At 39.2% G+C, this 21,409-nt stretch overlaps 1 protein-coding gene across 1 annotated transcript; it reads right to left on the minus strand.

Annotated features, from left to right (window-relative positions):
• Positions 1-8,033: 8,033 nt before the first annotated feature.
• LOC105033624 (NAC domain-containing protein 21/22) lies at positions 8,034-11,728 on the minus strand. The gene is made up of 3 exons (XM_010908497.4): positions 11,138-11,728; positions 9,434-9,699; positions 8,034-8,630 (listed from the first exon to the last, which is right to left on the minus strand). The coding sequence occupies exons 1-3, from the start codon at positions 11,304-11,306 to the stop codon at positions 8,247-8,249; spliced, it is 819 nt and encodes a 272-aa protein (XP_010906799.1). The 5' UTR covers positions 11,307-11,728; the 3' UTR covers positions 8,034-8,246.
• Between the last annotated feature and the right edge of the window lie 9,681 nt (positions 11,729-21,409).

Raw genomic sequence — 21,409 nt, forward strand, 5'->3', positions numbered from 1 at the left:
TGAAATAATTCTCAAGTCTCGAGTAGGGTAGGCGTGGGCTTAGCTGAGTTGACCTCTACTATTAATTAGACCAGTATACCTGATCTGAGCTCACCCTTAACCCGTATAAGGAGCACAAAAGTCCCAGATTGGTGAGCTGAAAGCAGTTTGGATCGTGTGTAATATTTCATATCCTATGGAATGCTTATTTTGTGTGGCACCATCTCTCGTGCCTCTCTTCACACGGAACCATTTGGAAGATGACCAATCCTTCTTGGATGACAGAGTCATCAGGAATATAATGACAGGCTATGCTGCAACAGCAACGGCGGCCGCCGGCTTCTTTCCGTGGACCGGGTCGGACTTCATTACCATGCCCACATATCTCATGAGAAAAGCTTCAGCACACCTTCCATTCGACTGGGATGATCAGTGGATAGGTTCATGAGGCCTAGCTATCTGTCACTCATCTGATCCATGTATTGCACCAATCGCAAATCATCTCTTGAGAGATCCGTACTCTCCATGGAGAGGAGAGTGGTGCATATTGTTTCTTATCCGGAACAATCTAGAATCTCATTTCAAAAGAACTAGCCAAAAAAATATTATTTTAATTCAAACAACTGACGTGGGACTAAATAAGATCCTTACATTATCTCAAAGGATGAATGCAAAAGAATCTACTAATTAAAATTCTGAAATGGAAAGAAGGATAGCCACAACCACCACTAATGCTGTCTATCATGCCATAAATTAAACTCATTAAATCATGTGTGTTGATCACAGAGCTAGTTGAATCATCAATTCCAAGTACTTGCAAGTAAAATTATTATAGAGGACAAGGTCGCAGCCAAGGAAAAAAGGGTTGGGACTGATAGGACGTATAATTAAGCAGTTAATTAAGCAGCTATACATCCAAGTACGAAGTATTGGGTGATGTCTGGTCAAGACATCACTTCTTAAGATCTTTTCAGTACCAAACGATGCAGTAGGAAGAAAGAAAAAATAAAACAAAAATAATCAAAATATGTTGATCAGCCATAAAAGAACTCACCTCCACGGAGCATGTAAACTTCACTATGAAAAAAAATTTTACAAGAGGAGATCTCTCCCTCAACTCTTATACACCCAATTTCTCTCTCCTAAAGTTTTTCCTCACAAAAGCTGTCTCTCTTGGAAGACCCCCCTGAACCTCTGAAGCAACCGGCATCCACTATCCAGGAGCCTCCTGCTTCTTTTCTCTCAACGACGCGCGCTCTTTTCTCTCCTTATGGGCTCCGTACGGTGCGTCCACAGCAAAACTAGACCACGCCCACACTATTCACAGTATCAGGCCCTTTAAAAGGGTTTAAACATGGCTTAAACCTAATTAGATTAGGTTTAGATCTCCTAAACAGGCCCAAAATCCTTCCCTAACCATCGGATCATGATCGGGATGTCTCTGGACCGTTCGATCGCAATCGATCCACGGAACAGTACGTGGGACCGTGAGAAATGCCTGGAAATGCCCAGACGGTCCACGCGGTCCGCCATAGACGCTGATCTATGGTGGACCGGGGTACAGGCCAGGCCTCAGCGGTGCCTGGGCCTGGGCCGCGCCCGCACGGGCGCCTGGGGCCTGGGCTGTGCCTCATGGGCCGTGCGTGGCTGGCTGCATGCTTGGGCGTGTGCTTGGGCCACACACCCCGTGCGTTGGCCCCACCTGGGCGCCGCCGCCACTCCACCGGCGGTCCTCTATCACCTCGAATCTCGTGCCGACTTCAAAAACTCGTATCTCCTCCATCCGAGCTCGTTTGGGATGATCTTGATCTCGTTGGACTTCATTTTTCATCGCGAACCTCGCTGTGGGCTCAATATGGATCAAATATTGAGTATCAAATTCTAACAATCTCCATCTCGACTCGATATTCGGCCTCCTCCTAACTTCGAGAGCTTCTGGATCTCCTTGCCCCCATGCCCTGAGGCAATCGCCTGCTGATCATGGATGGGCAAACATGGGAGTCGAGCCAGGCCACTCGATCCCATCTCAGTCGTATGCTGTGCTTCTCTGATTTGAGACTACTCGGGGCATCGTCCTGCGCAATAAAATCTCATCTTGCGACGTCGCCTCTGTCTTTCGAGTCTCTTATCTCATGCCCGATCCACCTCCACCTGGAGCTTACCTCGCTCTGGACTCCTCCTGGCTCTTGAAGCTCCACCTGCACTGGGCTCCCTGCCAGGTAATAATGTCTCTGCTCTCCTTCTTCTCCTCCAGCACAATCCTATCATCGCGTAGCACCCTCAGGATTCTTCCACCAGCTACCATCCTGTATCCTCTCGAATCCAGTCTGCTAAGTGAGATAAGATTCCGTCTGAAATTGGATATGTATCAGACCTCCCCCAATCTCCTTACTGCATCATCATGTGCCGTCCAGCTGACCGTCCCAATCCTCTGATCGCACAGCTCGATCATCTGACAGATTACGATACCTTCACTGTTCTCCAAGGAGTCAAACTACTCCTGTCTGTAACATACATTATGGGTGCATACAGAATCTAATATCCATTGCAGGAAAGAAGTAGATACCTCGTCAGATATTTCCACGACATCTCTATCTGAATCGTTGCCGGCCGTCGCTACAGCAGCCACCGTTTGATTTTTGAGTTGAGGACAATCTCTGGCTAGATGCCCCAACTCCTCACACCGGTAACACCTGATTTTGCTCAAGTCCCTCCTAGACTTGGACCACCCTCGTCGTGATCTCCTGTCGCTCCGTTTACCGCCTCCTGCTCCACCAAAAATCACCAAAGCTGAGCTACCGTTACCTGAGCTCGAAGCCAGGTTCTTCCTCCTGAGAATCTCGTTTTGGAGTATCACCGCGGTGGCCTCGTCTATCTTCATAGTGCTCTTTCCCACTAGAAAAGCAGTCACCAAAGACTCGTACGAAGGTGGAAGCGATGCTAGCAAAACCAGCACCCTGGTCTTCTCCTCAACATTCTCACCAATGTTGAGGAAGTCAATGAGGATCTTCTGGAAGTGGCTTAGATGCTCCTGTATGCTCTGTCCCTCAGCCATCCGCAACTGGTAAAACTATCTCAAAAAAAAGAGTATTGATGAGAGACTTTGCCATGTACAACTTCTCGAGCTTCGACCGCAGCACCGTCAGAGAAGTCTCGCTCAGCACATAGATCACCACCTCATCCTCCAGGTACATGCGGATGGTACTCACCGCTTACATCTGTAGCCATTTCTAATCTCGCACCTCTATGGTGGTTGGCTTCTCCTCGCACAAGAGAGCATTGATCAACCCCTGTTGGATGAGCATATCCTTCATCCTTGCCTGCCGCAAGGAGAAATTGCTCTCTCCATCAAATTTATTGATCTCCATCTTGATTGTTTCTGTCTTCTCCATCTTCAGTCTTGCTCACCACCGCTGTAATCTGCATCCTTATACCGCCTTACTCTGATACCACTTGTTGGGTGGATGTCTGGCCAGGACACCATCTCCCAGGACCTTTTCAGTACTACGTGATGCAGAAGGAAGAAAGAAGAAATAAAACAAAAACAATCAAAATACGTGGATCAGCCACAAAAGGGCTCGCCTCTATGGGGCATGCAAACTTCACTATGAAAAAAAAATTTTACAAGAGAAGATCTCTCCCTTAACCCTTGTACACCCAATTTTTCTCTCCTAAAGTTCTCCCTCACAAAGACTTTCTCTCTTGGAAGACCCCCTGAACCCCTGAAGCAACCGGCGTCCGCTATCTAGGAGCCTCCCGCTTCTTCTCTCTCAGCGACGCGCGCTCCTTTATCTCCTCATGGGCTCCGTACGGTGCGTCCACAGCAAAACCAGACCATGCCCACACTGTTCACAGTATCAGGCCCTTTTAAAGGGCTTAAACCTAATTAGATTAGGTTTAGATCTCCTAAACAGGCCCAAAATCCTTCCCCAACCGTCAGATCGTGACCGGGACATCCCTGGGCCGTCCGATCACGATCGGTCTACGGAACAGTACCGTGGACCGCAAGAAACGCCTGGAAAACGCCCAAGCGGTCCATGCGGTTCACCATAGACCGTCCGATCTACTGTGGACCGGGGTACAGGCCAGGCCCCAGCGGTGCCTGGGTCTGGGCCACGCCCGTGTCGGGCGCCTGGGCCCGGGCCATGCCTCGTGGGCACGCACGTGGGCTGGGTCATGCGATCGCGCTGGGCTGCACGCCCGCACTGGGTCGCGCACCTGGGCCATGTGCCTGGCCGCGTGCCTAGGCCACGCCCCCAGCGCGTTGGCCCCGCCTGGGCCGCGCTCCGCCGCTTGTGGCCGCGTCACCGCCACTCTGCTGGCCCGCTGCTGGCCGCCGACGGTCCTCCACCGTCTCGAATCTCGTACCAATTTTAAAAGCCCGTATCTCCTCCATCCGATCTTCTTTTGGGGTGATCTTGGTCTCGTTGGACTCTATTTTTCGCCGCGAATCTCGTTGTGGGCTCAATATGAATCAAATCTCGAAGCGTCAAATTCTAACATTGAAGAACTTAGATAGCGGCAAGGGGGTTGGTTCATTCATGCTAATTAAAATAGTCATATGAATTCACTAAGATTAGTTCTATTCAAAATAGAATTTAGTAAGATTAGATTGAGTATTCGATTGGGTTCGATTGGCTGAGGTGGGATTATTACGTAAACATATGGCATGCTAGAATGGCCTAAGCCTAGCCTAGTCATCCACTTGCCAACACGGACCACGTTTTTCATGTTTACATTTATTTGGAGAGTTGTAGAGCTTAAAACCTGTACCGGGATTCCGGTTTTTCTGTTTATAAGTCAAAATATGCAGGCCGGAAAGATTAGCCTCCTTCCTTGCGCCGATATTTGGGGAAATCCGTTGACCATTGTGCCGCTAGTGGTCTTTCTCTTGTTCATGTTTTTCATTTTTCTAATATATTAATTCATCTATAAATTGTTAAAATTTAAAAAAAAGTGAAAGATAATTGATGAAGATGTTCATAAGTTGGCACTTCAAGGGGCAACATCATTGTCACTTGCAAGAAACAGGAAGGAAAGGTTGGGACAAAAGAAAAAAATGGAAAAAAAATTTTTTTTTTTTTAATATATCTACATAGTAATTTTCAAATAGTTGGTGGACCATGTTGATTTATAAAATGATATTAGATGAAATGACATGTAAATTATTAGTTACCCATGAAAGGACATCCATCAATATCATTCGAGATTGATTAGACAAATAGGAGTGTGCAATCAAAAGCTTACTTTTTAAAAAATAATCTATATGATTATAAGCAAATTAATTATTTTTAGAGAGATTGACACCTATGAAAATTTAATTGAGAGCCTTCACTTTGGATGGCAAAAGATCATAAGTAATGGAGTGTGCGACTGAGAGTAGTCTTACCCTAGATGTTGCTAACCTACCCATTCTCCAAGGAGGTAGGATTTGAGCCCCAATCATCTGTTACAGCTACCGAAGGTTTCACTGGGTGCTTTAGAATATATATAGTACCTAGGGCGATGTTGGTACAAAGTAAAGAAAGAGAATAAGAGGAAGCTAATAAACTTTTAATAGGTTTGAAGGAGTGTAATTTTAAAGATAAATTAATATTTGATGCACCCCTTATGAGAATTATTTAAGTAAAATACTTAAAAATCAACACCACCAAAATCTAAATCCAAATTTCCTTTTTACTTGGAGGATAGAGAATGATGCAACTCGGTTAATAGGTCCACAGGACATTATTATTTTTAGAGAATTTTAGATTTTAATAGAATATTTGGAATTTAAGGTGCTCTCCTTAAGATAATCATGATAGTTTGTGATTTTGGAAAAAATGATTCATTGATTTAGATTTTTTTTTTTTTTACATTTGGTTGTGTTGTAAAATCACGAAATTTGAATTTTCCACTTCAGTAAAATTTTTCAAGTATATGATACTCTTTTTGGCGTAAATTTCTATCTTTGATGATTCTCATTTTGACAACAAAACAATCTAAAAATTCTGCTTCCAAAATCTAAAATTCTGATCAATCCAGACAAAACAATATTTCAAAATTTAAAATATCTAAATATGGTCGTTATCTTAATGAAAGCTAGTGGAACTCCGTCCATTTTTTAAAAAATAAGAAACAATGCATAGTCCATATCCACATGTAAGTACATGGAAATAATAAAAAGGCTTTGGGGAGCCCATTATATCTACATGTAAAGTTAAGCAACTGTAACTGTTAATTTAATAACTCCATAATCAATTAACCATCTATTTCTAGAAACACATGTGAGTTTCATCAATTCCTTATTGCTGCATGGCAGTAGAATTATTTATATGTATATAATAGAAGTTCCAAGCATTTTTTTGACTGTATAGAAGTTCTTAGCATTGCTCCATATAAATAGTTCTTTTGACCCAAGCAACTCAATATTTAACTACTCCCTGTATATTGCACCAATCTAGCCAAACAAACCAATCAAGCCACATATAAGAGAACTTCTTTCCTTTTTTCCCTCCAGTACGGATGTAGTTGAACCTTTCATACATGAAATGGTCACCTCCTAGCATTACTGATTACTAATTAATTGAAGAAAGAATTAAAAAACCTGCCAACCTATAGATTAGCTTAAACGTATGTAGTCATGAATTGGGAACTCTATTTTGACAAGCTTTACAATATGATGGGCTCTTGCTCAAAGAAATTGGGGTGGGCAGCGTGGAGTAACATAATTACTACCATGTCACGCTAAACTATGACCTTAAGCATCTCTCCAAGGCTACTATGGTCCACGAGCCTACATATGTATGCTTTATGATATCTTGTTGGAAGGAAGAAACAAAAGGGAGGATAAAAGATCCCATCGCAGAAAAGGTGGACCTTTTGAGACAAAAGTTCATGAAAGAAACTAGTTCACGGATTGAGAAACTCGGCAAGAAATGGATTCAGATGGCCAGAGAGCGTCAGGCTGGTGGTTTATTGAATATATATATATACTTTTTCATTCTCCAGTGGTAGGGTCGGAGACTTACTATATTTGTACATTGCATGCATGCATGCATAGAACGTACTTCTTGTTTGCATACTGGCACAATACCAGAATGGGTAATCTGTGTCCGTGTGGTTGGGCAGTCTGGTAAATAAAACAAAGGCTTTGTTAATGCCTACTTTGGTGGTAATAAATATCAAAGTCCCCAAAAAAAACTTATAAATCCATGAAAAGTGCTGCTTTATTTTTTTTTTTTAAATTTTCGGATCAAACTTCTATATTTATCATAAAAATAATCTAGCTAGTCCCTCGAGCGAATTGCAATTCATCATCATGGAACAAGGTCATAGCAAAAAATAATGATTGTTATGATAAGACGATCTGATAGAGCAGGTCATTAAGGTATATTTCAAGGCAAACTTCAGAGTTTTTCCCTTGCAATTTGGTTGATGAGCCTCTTCTTGAAGGAAATCTATAATTGTGTGATATTTTAGTTCTTTTTTTGGCGTATCTTTGTGTATATGCGTGTGCGAAAGAAATCTATCATTAGGCTTGTCGCCACCAATCTTTGTCGTGGCTAAGTTTGTCTCTAATGGTCTGGGTAAAAGTGTAAACTCATAAGAAGGATTAAATCGGTTACAGTCTACCTGCAGGCTGTATTAATGTATCACCACCTCAGAGGATAAGGCTCATTTCCATTCTCCAATGTAGAAATTTGTAGGTGGCACAAAAATATTTTCATCTATCCATATATGGTGCCCAAAACTATTTCTGTCTGTGTATCTAAGCATCATAAGGCCTCGTTATTTTTCCTCGAGCTCAAGACCACATAAAAGAGATGACTGTTTCTCAAGGGCATCGTGGGTGGTGCAGCAAGCGTTTGTATACAACAAAATAAGGGGACTTTCATCCCAAAAAAAGAAAATAATAGGGGACTAAACTAAAAGCAAAAGCCAAAATGGGTACCGGAAAGTGATTAAATGAGGGTTTCTAGCTCCTGCTTATTTCCTTCATTTTTTTTTAAAAGAGTAAATATCACGGCAAGGAGATAAGTAATTATTAAGCACTCATTCCTTTTTTTTTTCCTTGCATAATATAAATAGAATTTTATTAGATGCAACAACCGTAATATTTACAAAAAAAAAAAAAAAAACAACATTGCCGTGTAGATGATCACCTAGTAGGTAACAGGTATACACATACCACCTCAATCATTCTCTTCAAATCCAAATTAACATGAATGTCTTGTTTGGAAGCATGCGTCTCCCAACAACCACCTCCTCGCTAGAATCCAAAGCCTCTAAAAATATAGCTTATCCTGGCCATTTTGGAATCTCACACCTCCTAGGTTCGGCATGGCCCCCTCCCCCATGTCATGGTCCTCAAACCCCATATCCAACAGGAATCCATACTCATCCCCTCCCCTTGAGCTCATCCCCATCTCCTGTGGGAAGTCAAGAAAATTGCACTGCATCAGCGCCAAATTGAGGAGTGGGTTTGAGTTGCTCTCCTCTTGGTGAGGGACAGCGGCTATCGACGAGCTCATCTGGTCATAGTACCCATCTGGCATGGGCTGGTCCACCATAGAAGAGGATGGACCCAAATTTGGAGAGGAGGAGCCAATGTTATCCTGCTCTGTCTCCCCTTTCCTTTTGTGAAAAACTCGACACAGCACCCAGTCCTCCTGCCATAAAACATTATTGCACCCAAATGAGCAGTGGAAACGAATTAAGTAGGGTAGATGCGAGCTTGTCTCAGGCAAACTCACATGCAACAGATAAGGTTGAGCAAGATAGTCAGTCATCAATGAACTTTGTTGCACCGCTGGAAAGTGCTATCTGACCCACATGTGAAGTATTGGAAGCTTAAAGTTATTGCTTATTATTATTTATTTACTTATTTATTTCTGGAATATTGAACTGTAAAAATTGCTCATAAGGATATTGAAGGGTACTTTTCCTTGATCTTGAGTTGTTCTATTGGTGCATTTTCTCAATACCTGAAGATATAATGGAAAATATATTTTCTTCATCTCTTCTTTTGAGAATCTATCTATGTGCAGTCACATTCTTTAATTTATACCGAGGATTATCCCTTTTCCTTCGCATCACATCATCGTTTTGTTTTCTTACAGACTCTTGTCTCACCAATTATTTGCCACGTTTCATCCTTATCTATCTTTCATATTCTCAGCTAGATTTCTTAAATTTTCAGAGACAAAAGACTGTTTCATTCATGATGTTTTAATGAGCAAATTACTATAAAAGCCAACGGTAAAACATATATACTAAGCAAAAATAATTGCGATAATTAAATACCAATATTTTACTTCCAGTTAGTCCAAGGTTCTTTGTATGAGGGTGGAAAAAGGAGCACTATCGACCAACTATTCACCAACCATTGCAGCAAATTAAAGCAGGCCATATCCAGAAAAAAATAAAGACAGTCAGAAAGCAGCCAAGGAAATTAACAGTGGTATATGGATACCTTTGGGGGTGAATGTGGGGTCTCCAACCGGAACTCATGCATGACCCAACCGGTCTTTACCCCATTGGGAGCTCGCCCTCGGTAGAACACCAATGTCTTCCTCATACCAACGATCGCACACGTTGCAGGATCATGGATCGTCCGATCTTTTCCAGTGGCCTTCCAGTATCCAGTCTTGGTTGCGCGATTGGTTCGTGAGCCAGTGGCATACTTGCGGTCCCGGAAACTGAAGAAGTACCACTCGTTTGCACTGAGTTTGGCCACATCTGAGACCAATAAATCAAAGGGAGACTGTTTGGTTGGAAGCTAGAACAGTCATAATTAACGTAAAAGCTAGAAATAAAACTACAAGCAAGATGAAAGTTAAGCTTTTTTTCATTTTTATTTTTTGTTTGGTAAATCGTATATCTTAAACTAAAATAAACATGAACATGCATGCATTCATATGAGTTAGAAAATAACTAAAATATTAAAAATTGAACGGAAAAAACCAGCAGAAGAAATTATATAATATTGACTCCGTTGGTTCCCCACGTAACTTGCTATCCAATGAAACCTAAGCTTAATTTCGAAGGATATATAGGTTTAAAAGTGACGACAAAAATGATACTGTTTCGCATGTGATATCTTCTAAAGAGATGGGATTGGACTTTTCTGAACATCGATCATGACATGGCAGTGGAGCTCTCTTGTATATGCTACAGGGAACCAATAAGTAACAACTAAGATACTAATTTGATAAAGGTCGAATGGCTAGCTAAGTGACACGGCTTTATCGTAATTAATTTCAAGAATACGGTTCGAATGGTTACTGTAGACTATAATTACCATACTAGAAATATCATCGTAACTTTATATGATAAACCTGAGACTAACAAATATTAATTTGTAAATATTTTTTCCCAAGTTTATTTGCTGGCGCAAGAAACTCGCTCGCAGATATTCCGGGAGCAAGATAAGTCGTGAAAGTTTGTAGAAACATTGCACCATCAAATGCTAACAAGCTTCCTTCCGTACTTCCCTATGAGATAATGATAACAAACAAAAAAAAAAAAAGAAAAGAAGAAAAGAAGAAAAGAAGAAAAAAGAAAACACATACACACACATAATAGTGCTCACCCCCTTGCTTAACTACTCCGAATTCTTTAACTGCCCAACTCGATAACTTAAAAGAAATTAATTTGTCCGCAGACAGTGCATAAGATTTTTTTTTTTTTTTTTTTGTTGCTGCTTTTCAAAATATTTTTGATAAGAGAAGGAAAAAGCAGAGGCTATTATAAATTTCAACCACTGATGAGATAAGAATCATAAAGCAAATCTTTTTTTGATGAACAAGCCAAATTAAGCTATGCAACAATCGATCGGATTAAAAGAACCAATTTTTATGGTCATTTCTTTGCCAGTTAAGCAGTTCTAAGAAAGAAAATTACGTGTCTCAGAAAAGAAGCATAAACACTTGGATGAAATGAAGAGGAGGAAAAGGAACCATACGAACTCAAGTCTAGTGTAGATTTAACAAGCAGACTTCCATGAAACTTCATAGGGAATGGAAAGGGAAGAAAGAAAATTACGGGTCTCAGGAAAGAAGCATAAACACTCGGATGAAATGAAGAGGAGGAAGAGGAACCATACGAACCCAAGTCTAGTATAGATTTAATAAGCAGACATCCATGAAACTTCATAGGGAATGGAAAGGGAACTCACCTGGAAGCTCCCAAGGCTCGCGAGTATGCAAATCCACCTCCACCAATGTTCCCCCAGAGATGTTCTCGTTAGTCACCTTCTTGTAGAGATAGTGGCAAACGAGCTCCTCATCACTTGGGTAGAACCTGAACCCGGGTGGAAGTGTGGATTCAATGTCTCTCAATCCCATCTTATCTATATGTTGCTAACTAGGTAGCTGGATATATAGGCAGATATAGAAATATAGGTTGCAAGAGGATGGGGTGGCAAAGGTGATCAAAGATTGCAGTACAAGGGGGACTTGCTCGAGGCTTCGTTGTGAGGAGTAGGCAAGCTATAACAGTCTTAAATTCTCAAGAGGAGAAGGCTTTGATGCACATATATATATACATATATATAGGAGAGGAAGCCTCAAATTTTGGATAGTTAGGCATTGAAAGCTGCCCTTACTATTTGAATTCTCATCCCTATCACCGGGAGCCGTCGCAATCTCCGGGACGACGCTGAGGGCCTTATGCTTGTTCTACAAGAACTAGAGAAAATCCATGATCACAAGAAATCCTTGTGGAGGTGAGGAAAGCCAACCCCCACGGCTGATGTGTCATGACTTGAATTAATGCAGAATAACTTCAAGGCATTTAAGGTTGTTACGCTCGGAAAAGAAAAAGGAAAAAGGAAGAAGGAAAAGATTTGGATGATGATGACAAGTTGGCATAACGAAATAATTGGCTAAAAAGTTTCCCTTGGATAAATTATTTGCAACGAAGCGTCAAGTGGGGTCAGCACTTGTGGTCTCTATCTATCCATGCCATGGAGGCATGGATTGACGAATGTTGTGGGTCCTAGAGAGCTTGTACGAAAGAAAATATATAATTGGACAATAATCAGAGGAGATATTACCCAACTTAATCTCCTTTTCCATCCAAAAAAAAAAAAAGAGAGAGAGAGGAGATTCAGACAATCTATTCATTATTTTTTTTTCTTCAAGAAATTAAAAAGGGAATCAGACAATGTAGCAGTACTGGATTATTGTTTTTCTTATCACTTTAGAATGTTTCGAGAATATATTATTTTCTAGTATCACTTGTACACAGTATGATACAACAGGAAGAATGGTTATTGCATGTCTGCAGATTGCAATGCTAAAAAATGATGAGCTCCAATTCATGGTGGCAGCAAGCTCGTCAACCATATATAGCCTCCAGCCACCGAGGGATCCGTTCTAATCTCATGGTAAGTTCCAATTTGCCATGTTGTGCAAATGCCACAGCCTTATGGGTTTAATTCCAGAAGGGCCGGGATTCAATCTTATTAAGCTTTGCTGTGAACTAGATGTTCCTTCTTATAATTAATGTTGCATATAATATTCTGATTTCTTCCATGTTAAGTTAGGGGTGACTAAATAAAATGTGAGGCATCAAATCCTTGTCACTATGTAAATGAATATTTTGTTGATACAGTATATTAAGGATAACGATCTCAATGTTTGCTGTGGCTGAGATAAGCAAGCATTAAAAGATGGAGATCCAATTTCACTTTAGAGCTACAGCTCTTTGATGCTAGATTTCTGCAGTACCCTTCACTTGTGGGTCACACCCGGTTGGTTTGTTGGATTCAATTAAGAGAGTCCTGCATCCTAGCACCACTATGTCCATGCTGAGAGCACCAGTCCCTCTTATAGTCAATGATTGGTGCGACACATACATATATATATATCATCAATTCTATTGATCAGCAGGTGCAGGGATTGGAGTGGGGATAGGATGGTGTGATGAAGAATTCAAGTATACCAAGTTCCGGCCCCTACCACATTGACCTTTGGCTAAAAGTATGGAGAATTTGGATCAAGCCAATTTTTTTGGTGCACTGGATGGGAAGAACTCAGACTCAAGCTCTTACAAAACCAGACCCCGAAGCATCTGCCATTAATAGACAAGTAAGCTGCTTAGGTGGAAGTGTATCTCCATGCTTCCGTCAAACATTTGCTTAAATTGCTGCTGAAGCCACAAAATCTGCCACCTGGTTGTCTTCTCTGAAGATGGATCAAACTATTGAAAGTTCCAACTATTCTTGTCATTGAGCTATATATAAGCTACAACAAATCATGATTGTGGTTTAACATATGGAGAAACATGGATCAATCATCGAAGACCACAACCATCCTTATCAACCAATTGAGCTATTAGCTACAAGAAACTGTAACCGATTTTGCTAAAATCTCATGTAACTTAGAATAATAGATTAAACCTGAAAAATGTACCCAAAATATTAGCATTGGAACCAAATTGAAACTAAATGAAGTTAGAGTTAGATCTATACTAGAAATATATGTAATTTGATTATAATTGCTATTGCATAAAGAAAAATAATGACTAGAACTCGGACCCAAAGACATGGCGGCGCCTAATCATTCGGCTTTGTGAAAGACAATAACACCCATGTACAGAAAAAGTTGCTTAACACCAATTTTAGAAAACTTTTAGGGGTTGCTTCCTTTTCGTCGCATGCTGGCGCATGATACGTGGATGGTGGTAATAGCTCAATGGGACCCCCAATGCATTCCCCGAACTAGAAAGGATCCAGAACCATAACAGCTATCATTTGCACTTCCAAATATCAACCAACGCCCATGTACCACTAGTCCTCTTCTTCTTTTTCAAGTATAAAACTGATACTAATCTTGAGCGGTGCCAAATCTCAAAAAAAAAAAAAAAAAAAAAAAAAAAAATCACGTAATAATTATATAATTTTCTAATTGATTCATTAACAGAGGTATTTATGGTGCAAATTCTAGAAACTTGGTATTCCGACGGTATTTTTGATTAGTCTTGGAAGAGTAGAAATGCTTCGATGCCCATCACCTTTTCTTTCAATTTTTCATCCCACGTGACAACAACATGTATATCAGGATGCTTAAAAAATATGCACTTAATTTTTTTGAACAATTTATTATTCTATCCTTACCATGCAAGGACTATATCGAGTAAAAAACAGAATAAAAAAACAACTGACATCGTAGCATTTTTATTACTTTTAGAATCTATTAGTGATGATAATTTTAACCGATCCATCGAATATCCGGTCCGATCCCATCCGAATGAGGCAATTTTATCTGATTTAATTAAAACATAGGACGGATATAAATTTAAAAAATAAAAATTCAAAAAAAATTGAATCCAATACGGATAATAATATGCTCCGTCTTAAACTAGATCCGATATAAATTAATTTAATTTTTTTTTCAAAATTATAATTATTTTATAATATTTATATAATGATTTTTATCTAATTCGATCCACATTTCTACTTGATCCAATCCAAAATAGATATGAACAAATTAAATATAAAATTTTTAATATAAATAAATATAATATTGATTAATTTGACCTATATCCAATTCCGTTGTCATCCCAAATCTATCTGAATGCTGAAGATAGTCCCATGCATATCTGATACAATAATAGGTAAGGAGACACCTCAAAGTGAAAAAGGAGTCATCCCATCTGTCAATTCAAAGTTTGAGATATCGTATTAATCCAAGAAAAAGAATAATTATAATATCCTTAAAAGTAGAGGTCTTACATTAATTAATTGCAGGATCACCAATCTCTCAAGTTTCCATCTCTACTTTTTCAACCCTTTCTCATATATCCACACTAATTTTTGAGTTTGAATCCTTATCGAGATCCTAAGATAAATGGTGGTCCAATTTCCAGCGAACAAAACTAGGTGATTAAATGGATAATGGGATCAATTTGATATTCCATGAGAAGCCTTGCGAGTGGCCAAGACCAAATCTTGACCCTTGAGGGAGGAATCATTATGTGGACTAAGTCCACCATGGATCCAAGATGAAATGAATCAATCTGATAATTGCATCCCAGCGTGACATAAGATCCACGTAATAATTTCTTCAAAAGAGGGCATTTCTGACAAATAGAACATGAATGGACTTGGAAGCCCTTGTCGGCCACTCTAGGTGAGTTGGAGCAAAGCAACCCCATAGATCTGGGTGTGGACTCGGAAAACATGGAACACATGAAGGACGCGCGGAAAAGGAAATGAGGTGCAATTATTAACCTCCATGATTGGGAGCTTTAGGGGGTTTCTCCATTTTGGAGAGCTATCAGCCTTCAAGCCTTGTATAAAGAGTGACGTCTCCATACTCTCTTTCTTCCAGCAGCCGCTTTTCCCTTCTTCCCTTCATCAAGATGCACTTCAAAAAAAAAAAAAAAAAAATTGTTATGCGTTGTATCATTATAAACTAAGCTTTTTAGCCAACACTTGGCATCTTCGAAGCCAATGGAAGAGCTGATTCCCCGTCATAATCAGTCCAATCATTCCATGATGATATCACGAGCAACCAATTAGAAGCTAAACCATCCACACGCTAATAGATCACAACCTTAATTTGCCAATACTTGCTTATATACTCTTTATCATTGTAGAAAAATTTTCTCCTTGTCTTGGTCTCCGGCAGTTACAGCAAAGATTTGGTATTCAACAAGATATGCATGTCTGTTACATATAGACCAACGACAAAAAAAATGGAATGGCAAAAGTGTAATAATAAATTCCCTGACACGTGGAAAGGGCATAAAGTTTCTAACAAAATATGTCAGATAATATCAAATTGAAAGTAAAGTGCAATAATTAATTTAATCTATGTCAACTATTTGAGCTAAGCATAGTTTGGGATAAATTTGAGGGGCTTGAGCAAACAATATAATTTTATTGTTCACAGTCAGAAGTTGCTGTAGCAAGCTCCATAAATCCATCATATAGCCTCTTTAAAATTTTAGAGAGAGAGGGAGATTTTTACCACGGTGTATCTCACTCAATAATGGGAGGAATAAGAAGGGCCATATCCTTCAGCATGAGTTGCTTTCTAGCTTACCATCATAAAAGAGTTGCTTTCTAGGTTTGTAAGCATTCAAAATGAAACCATTGATTGGATGGTTGGGTTCAGTTGAGAGATCCCCATCATTGGTAATTCTCCAAACAAAGGATGTTGGCCATCCGATAAGATGCATTGATATGGATGGCTTAACTGCTAAGGAGATGTCCTGACCTCAATCTTGCAACAGCTTGTGAGCTTTCTAAATCCAACCAAGAAATAAATTGATGCAGCTGTGCCCTCGGTGTAAAATTAAATTCCGGGGTACTGTTGCTCCAACATATACTCTGATCTAATTGAAGGTTTCAATTACTGTGACAGGCATCCATGTAATAGTTCAGACTATCTTATCATCTATATATGTAAAGGCTCACATATATGTGAAGTGACCAAAATGACCATTCCATCTACTCAGATAACTAAAGCTTGATGTGCTAATCTTCCTAGATGTTTATTTTTATTATTATTTATATCATCAAGTACATAATTTCATATTAGCTTCATGCAAGCCATTGAATGCCAACTCATGTAGCTTTTATAATCTTCGTGTTTCTATTAAATTTACGTCCATCATTATATCACTAAGATTTAGATTGATGTCGTATAATGTTCAATTTAATAGACGTAAAAAGCCTTCATATATTTTTGTCACTAAGAATTCATACCAATCAAAACAATTCTCTTTGGAAATTCCATGTTACAATTATACATTATTTCAGTGGCACTTTTATTGAAACACATTAATTTCTATAAGAAATACTTTTCAAATTACAGAGTGAAACTAACCTCTGGGAAAGAAAGTTTTCCTAATAAATCTAAAATATCGGTTACTATTTACTTCATCGGAATAATTAAATCATCCATCTCTTTGTATTTATAATTATAATTTTTACATACCATACATACTGGGCTCGCTTGTCAACATAGATATAAATATATGAAAATAAAACTAACAAGTTTAATATGGTGATCATTTTTTTTAAAAAGTCTAATTTAATATAATAATCAAATGGAGACATTATCCCAGACAACAGAATTGATGATAATAATAATTATTATTATAATAACCAATCATCCCTAATGACATCATAATGACTCCATTTGAGAATATTTTGTGGATGTCCTCCTCCAAGACAGGTAGGTGGCGATTTGGAATTATTCTCCAGCCTCACTTCGGGATGCAATCTTAAATAATAAATATGTGAATAAATGCATTCCAATGACCCACACCCTTCTATGTGCCACTGTCTGGTGTTCATCCTCAAATGCTAGCCCTTGATCAGGTATGGATTTCATAACTACCGTCCATACCTGGCTACATAACGCAGCAATAAATGCTTGCTTCTTTGTTCCACGTAAAGGTGGGATTTTCTACGGTGCTTTTTTTGCACCATGGCAGAGAGTGTGCGTGCATGGATTGCTGCTACGTTGCCCATGGAAAAGATAAACAAAAATTCTCTGGTGGGCACACCAAAGGAAATTGCTTAGGGACCGCTTCCTTTTACCCCATGGTATTGCCTGGGGGTAAAAACTGAAAAGGCAAGACAGGATGGAATTCTTAATGTTAATTCATCCGTCTCCTAACTTTTCGGAATATATATATATATTCATCTATAAAACCATCCTCTTCTTCAAATCTCTTTTTTTCTTTTTTTTGTTTATCAGTACATAATCATTGTCCACGTGATACATACTACTAGTGATCTAATACATATTTCTAGACAAATCAATGTACGATTTTTTGAACGTGATAGTCACCTATATATAATATATAACCATATGATACATACCTACCAACTTAGTTATCTAATGATCCAATATATATTTTTTAATAAATTATTTCATAATTTTTAAAATATATTATTAATCAGTTCATAGTCAATGGTCATACTGTACACATTTGATAAATTAGCCATTCAATACATCAATAAATTGATAAAAATTTTCAGAATATGATGCTTATCAATACATAGTCCATCGCCATGTGAAATATGCTTGGCAAGTAAGCTATTCAAAAAGGATGAGCAAAGAACTTGGGGGGAGAAAGTCAAACAGACTGATGGAGTATGGCTTTTGGAAATAGAAGAGCTATAAGTTCCCTTTTCTTTTTTTTTCTTTTTTTTTTTTTAATTTTTTTGGAGGAAGTAAAGGGATAGGCGCTTGGGCAATGTTGCTATAGAGAGACAGCTGTCATCAATTGTTTCTCTCATTCTCCTGACAATGACCGGCTCCAATGTCAAAAACAACTAAAATGTTGTGCTCTATCTAGCGAGTTAGGATTTGGATCCAGCAATGGAGGGGATTCTTTTGATAGCTTCGGAGGGTGGGAAAACGTTGTCTACAAGCATTGTTTAGGCTGATTGGGCTGGTACGTTGAAAGCGAAGCACGAACAAAGCAAAAACAAACAAGAAGAGATTTCGTATACCAGGAACAAAAATATCACGGTTAATAATTAATTGGGAATCGGCATTGGTAGCGTATGAGGCCCTCGGCTTGCCACATCGATGTCACGGGTCCGACCCTGCCATGCATCCGTTAATCATAGCTCGGCCTCGTTCTTTAGCATCAGTTCCCAGCTCTGGACACAAGTTGAATCACAGGTAATCAATCAATTTGATAGAAAAGAAGATTTAAAAAGTCACAAGGAAACTCCCATATGAATAAAATTTCTTCAGGCACTCTGTGCCAATCGTTCCCACCAAAATAATTAAAGAAAAAAGCGAACGAGGAGATCCAGAAGTGAAGTTCCAAAATATCAAACGTGACATAATGAGGCGACAAAGCAGTGGATTTTGCGACAAGGAAACTGGAGATTTTTCGAAGACGATGAGATCCTATAGATGTGTACTCAATTGTATCACGTATCTTCAAAAATATTAGCAGACCAGGAGCAAACAAGCGTCTAAAAATAAGACGGAGTCAAGTTGGCACCTCTGGGCTCACGAGAGCTGGGACGGTTGCTCACGGATGCAATCCTGGGAATGCGCCCATCATATACAAAAATAACTCCATTCCGCCAATTAATCATGAGAACAAGAGGATGGGAAATGGACAAACAAAGTTTTAGGTCACCGCAGCCACACGTGGACATATAGCACTTGTCAGAGAGTAGCTAAAGACAGATTTTGGTGCAATCCCCGCAATCTAAGCATCCCCCACATTAGATTCCAGCCGGCACACATCCGTCCACAGTCCCAACTCAAATAATGGCATGCATGAGGTTGGCAGATGAGGCTAGTGACACTGATGTGTATCCGACGGTATATTTTTGAGGCAAGAAAAGCTTGGAGATGGATTAACTCATCCACCTGATGTTTCAACTGTCTTGCTGATTGATGCAGGTGAACGTTAATTTAGGTGGCCGATGAGATGAAAGGTCGACATCATATCAGTAGAGATTAGAAATTTGAAAGCATCCACAAAGTCAGATGACATGGATTGTTTTGCACCAACCTCCTACTTCAGTTCCCCTTGGCTGTTAAGCAAAATTGTTCATGAACCACGATTAAGTATACAAAAACCGTCGTGGCAGCAAAATGCCATAGAGAACAATCATGCATTGCAATATTGAGGTACCTCACCACAAGCCCTTCTCATGAATCCATCAACTAATCCTCAGCACTGCTGAATTGGTTGAACAACTGATGAATGATGGAAGGTTTTGACAATAATCAGAGATTTGCTCTTTTAAGCTATGCTACAGAGAGCGCAATGATTTGATGGCTCTGATAGATAAAATTCAACAATAATTCACTGTAGGAATAACAGAGGAAGAGTATCCAACCACTACCGGACGGACTACTACAGGACACGGTCTTTTGAGAATCACACGAGGATGGGGTCCTTTTAGTCAGGATTGCTAAAGGGCAATCTTTGTCCCTGTCTCTAATTTATTTTGGAGTCTTTACCTTCTGGATGGAACCTTTTCTAGTCTCCTTTTAATTCATCCTTTTTCAAACGCATCAAAAATTCGATCCATGTCTTTGTTTGATGAGAAAAAAGATCCGGTCCACATCAATGACCAGATGCAGACTAAAATTGAGAAGGGATTCTTGTGTTATCTTATGTCCACTCAAGGGGCGACTGGCAAATGGAGAAGGCAGGAATCAGATAGCTCAAAAACCACAAATCAATAAAATTTATGCAGCGTGGGAGGATTTTGCCAGCAAAGAAAAAATCTACCGGAATAACGGAAATTGGTGCTCATGGTACAGTAAATGTTGGTACAAAATGTTTTCTAAGACTCTAATTAAACAGGCTGCATTATTCGAGACCTCAATAAAATGCCTAGCAAATATATCCACAGGGGTTGCTGACCTGTACTTGACCAAGACGTGCAACACCTCCTTTGGTTATGCCATCGACTTATTTAATAAAACTAGCATCTGCAACTTAACATGACTCTTTGCCCATTGGTATCACATTTAAGTGAGCTTCCATGAAAACTTGAATTGTAACCTGCTTGTGGCACTAAAGAACTTGACAGACCAAACCATTTCCACTGGACAAGAACTATAGGCAACAATTATATAATTTTCACAATTTCTTAAAAAGTTCTACTAACAACTTAAGCCATCATTCGAAAAGATAGCTGAAATATATTATTTAGATTTCTTACCTCTATATAAATATCCAAATCTATCATAACTAAAGTGGAACTAAACACATCTCTAATAGATCCTTGCACACTTTCGCCCTCTGAACTCTAGCATCATTGCAAAACCAAGATTCTAAATCCAATCGTAGTCCATGATCCATTCTAAAAAAGCCTGCAATGCAATATTCCCTAATCCACATGAGTTACGGATGGATCTACTCAAATATCCATTGTAATAACCTAGAATCTCTCCCAAGAAGGATGGCCCAAAGGTTTTTTATTTTAGTTCCAAATTAATTATGCATTACCCGATCTTAGATATTTAAATAGGACTAAGGAACCTATAAAAGAAACTTGATAACTAGTTTTTTTTTTTTCTTTGTGACATATTGGATTGCTACAAGTGGTATCATAGTACATCCAGTCCATAGCCCATGCGAGAGTAGAAGCGGCAGCATAGACCCTTTTAAGCCTAACCCCCAACCAGTTAAGATGTTTGCTATTGAATTTGACTGGATTTGGATTCTTGATCTGGCAAAGATACTGGAGCTTAAATAAGAGTAAGTAAGAAATCATGTAGACATGTATTAGTCCCATATTGGTTGTATGCTAAATAGCTTTAGGATATTTATATAGAGTCAAAAAATTCAAAAAATACTTTTTAATTAATTTTTTAAATGAGATCCTGTATTGTCATGTATTGTCATAAATAGCATTAGAACAGACGCAATCTATAACTCACACTCTTTTGAAGCTGCCCATGGGCCAATTACGGTGTTTGTAAATAGATTTCGACCC

Source organism: Elaeis guineensis, chromosome 4 (genome assembly GCF_000442705.2).
Source record: "Elaeis guineensis isolate ETL-2024a chromosome 4, EG11, whole genome shotgun sequence".
Classification (NCBI taxonomy): domain Eukaryota; kingdom Viridiplantae; phylum Streptophyta; class Magnoliopsida; order Arecales; family Arecaceae; genus Elaeis; species Elaeis guineensis.

Bases quoted from the DNA above. Each gene is read 5' to 3' on its own strand.
- LOC105033624 (XM_010908497.4), bottom strand. From the start codon at position 11,306: ATGGGATTGAGAGACATTGAATCCACACTTCCACCCGGGTTCAGGTTC. The intron at 9,700-11,137 runs GTGAGTTCCCTT...TATTGGTCTCAG, and splicing joins CGAGCCTTGGGAGCTTCCAG to ATGTGGCCAAACTCAGTGCA. The intron at 8,631-9,433 runs GTATCCATATAC...GTTTTATGGCAG, and splicing joins CCCCACATTCACCCCCAAAG to GAGGACTGGGTGCTGTGTCG.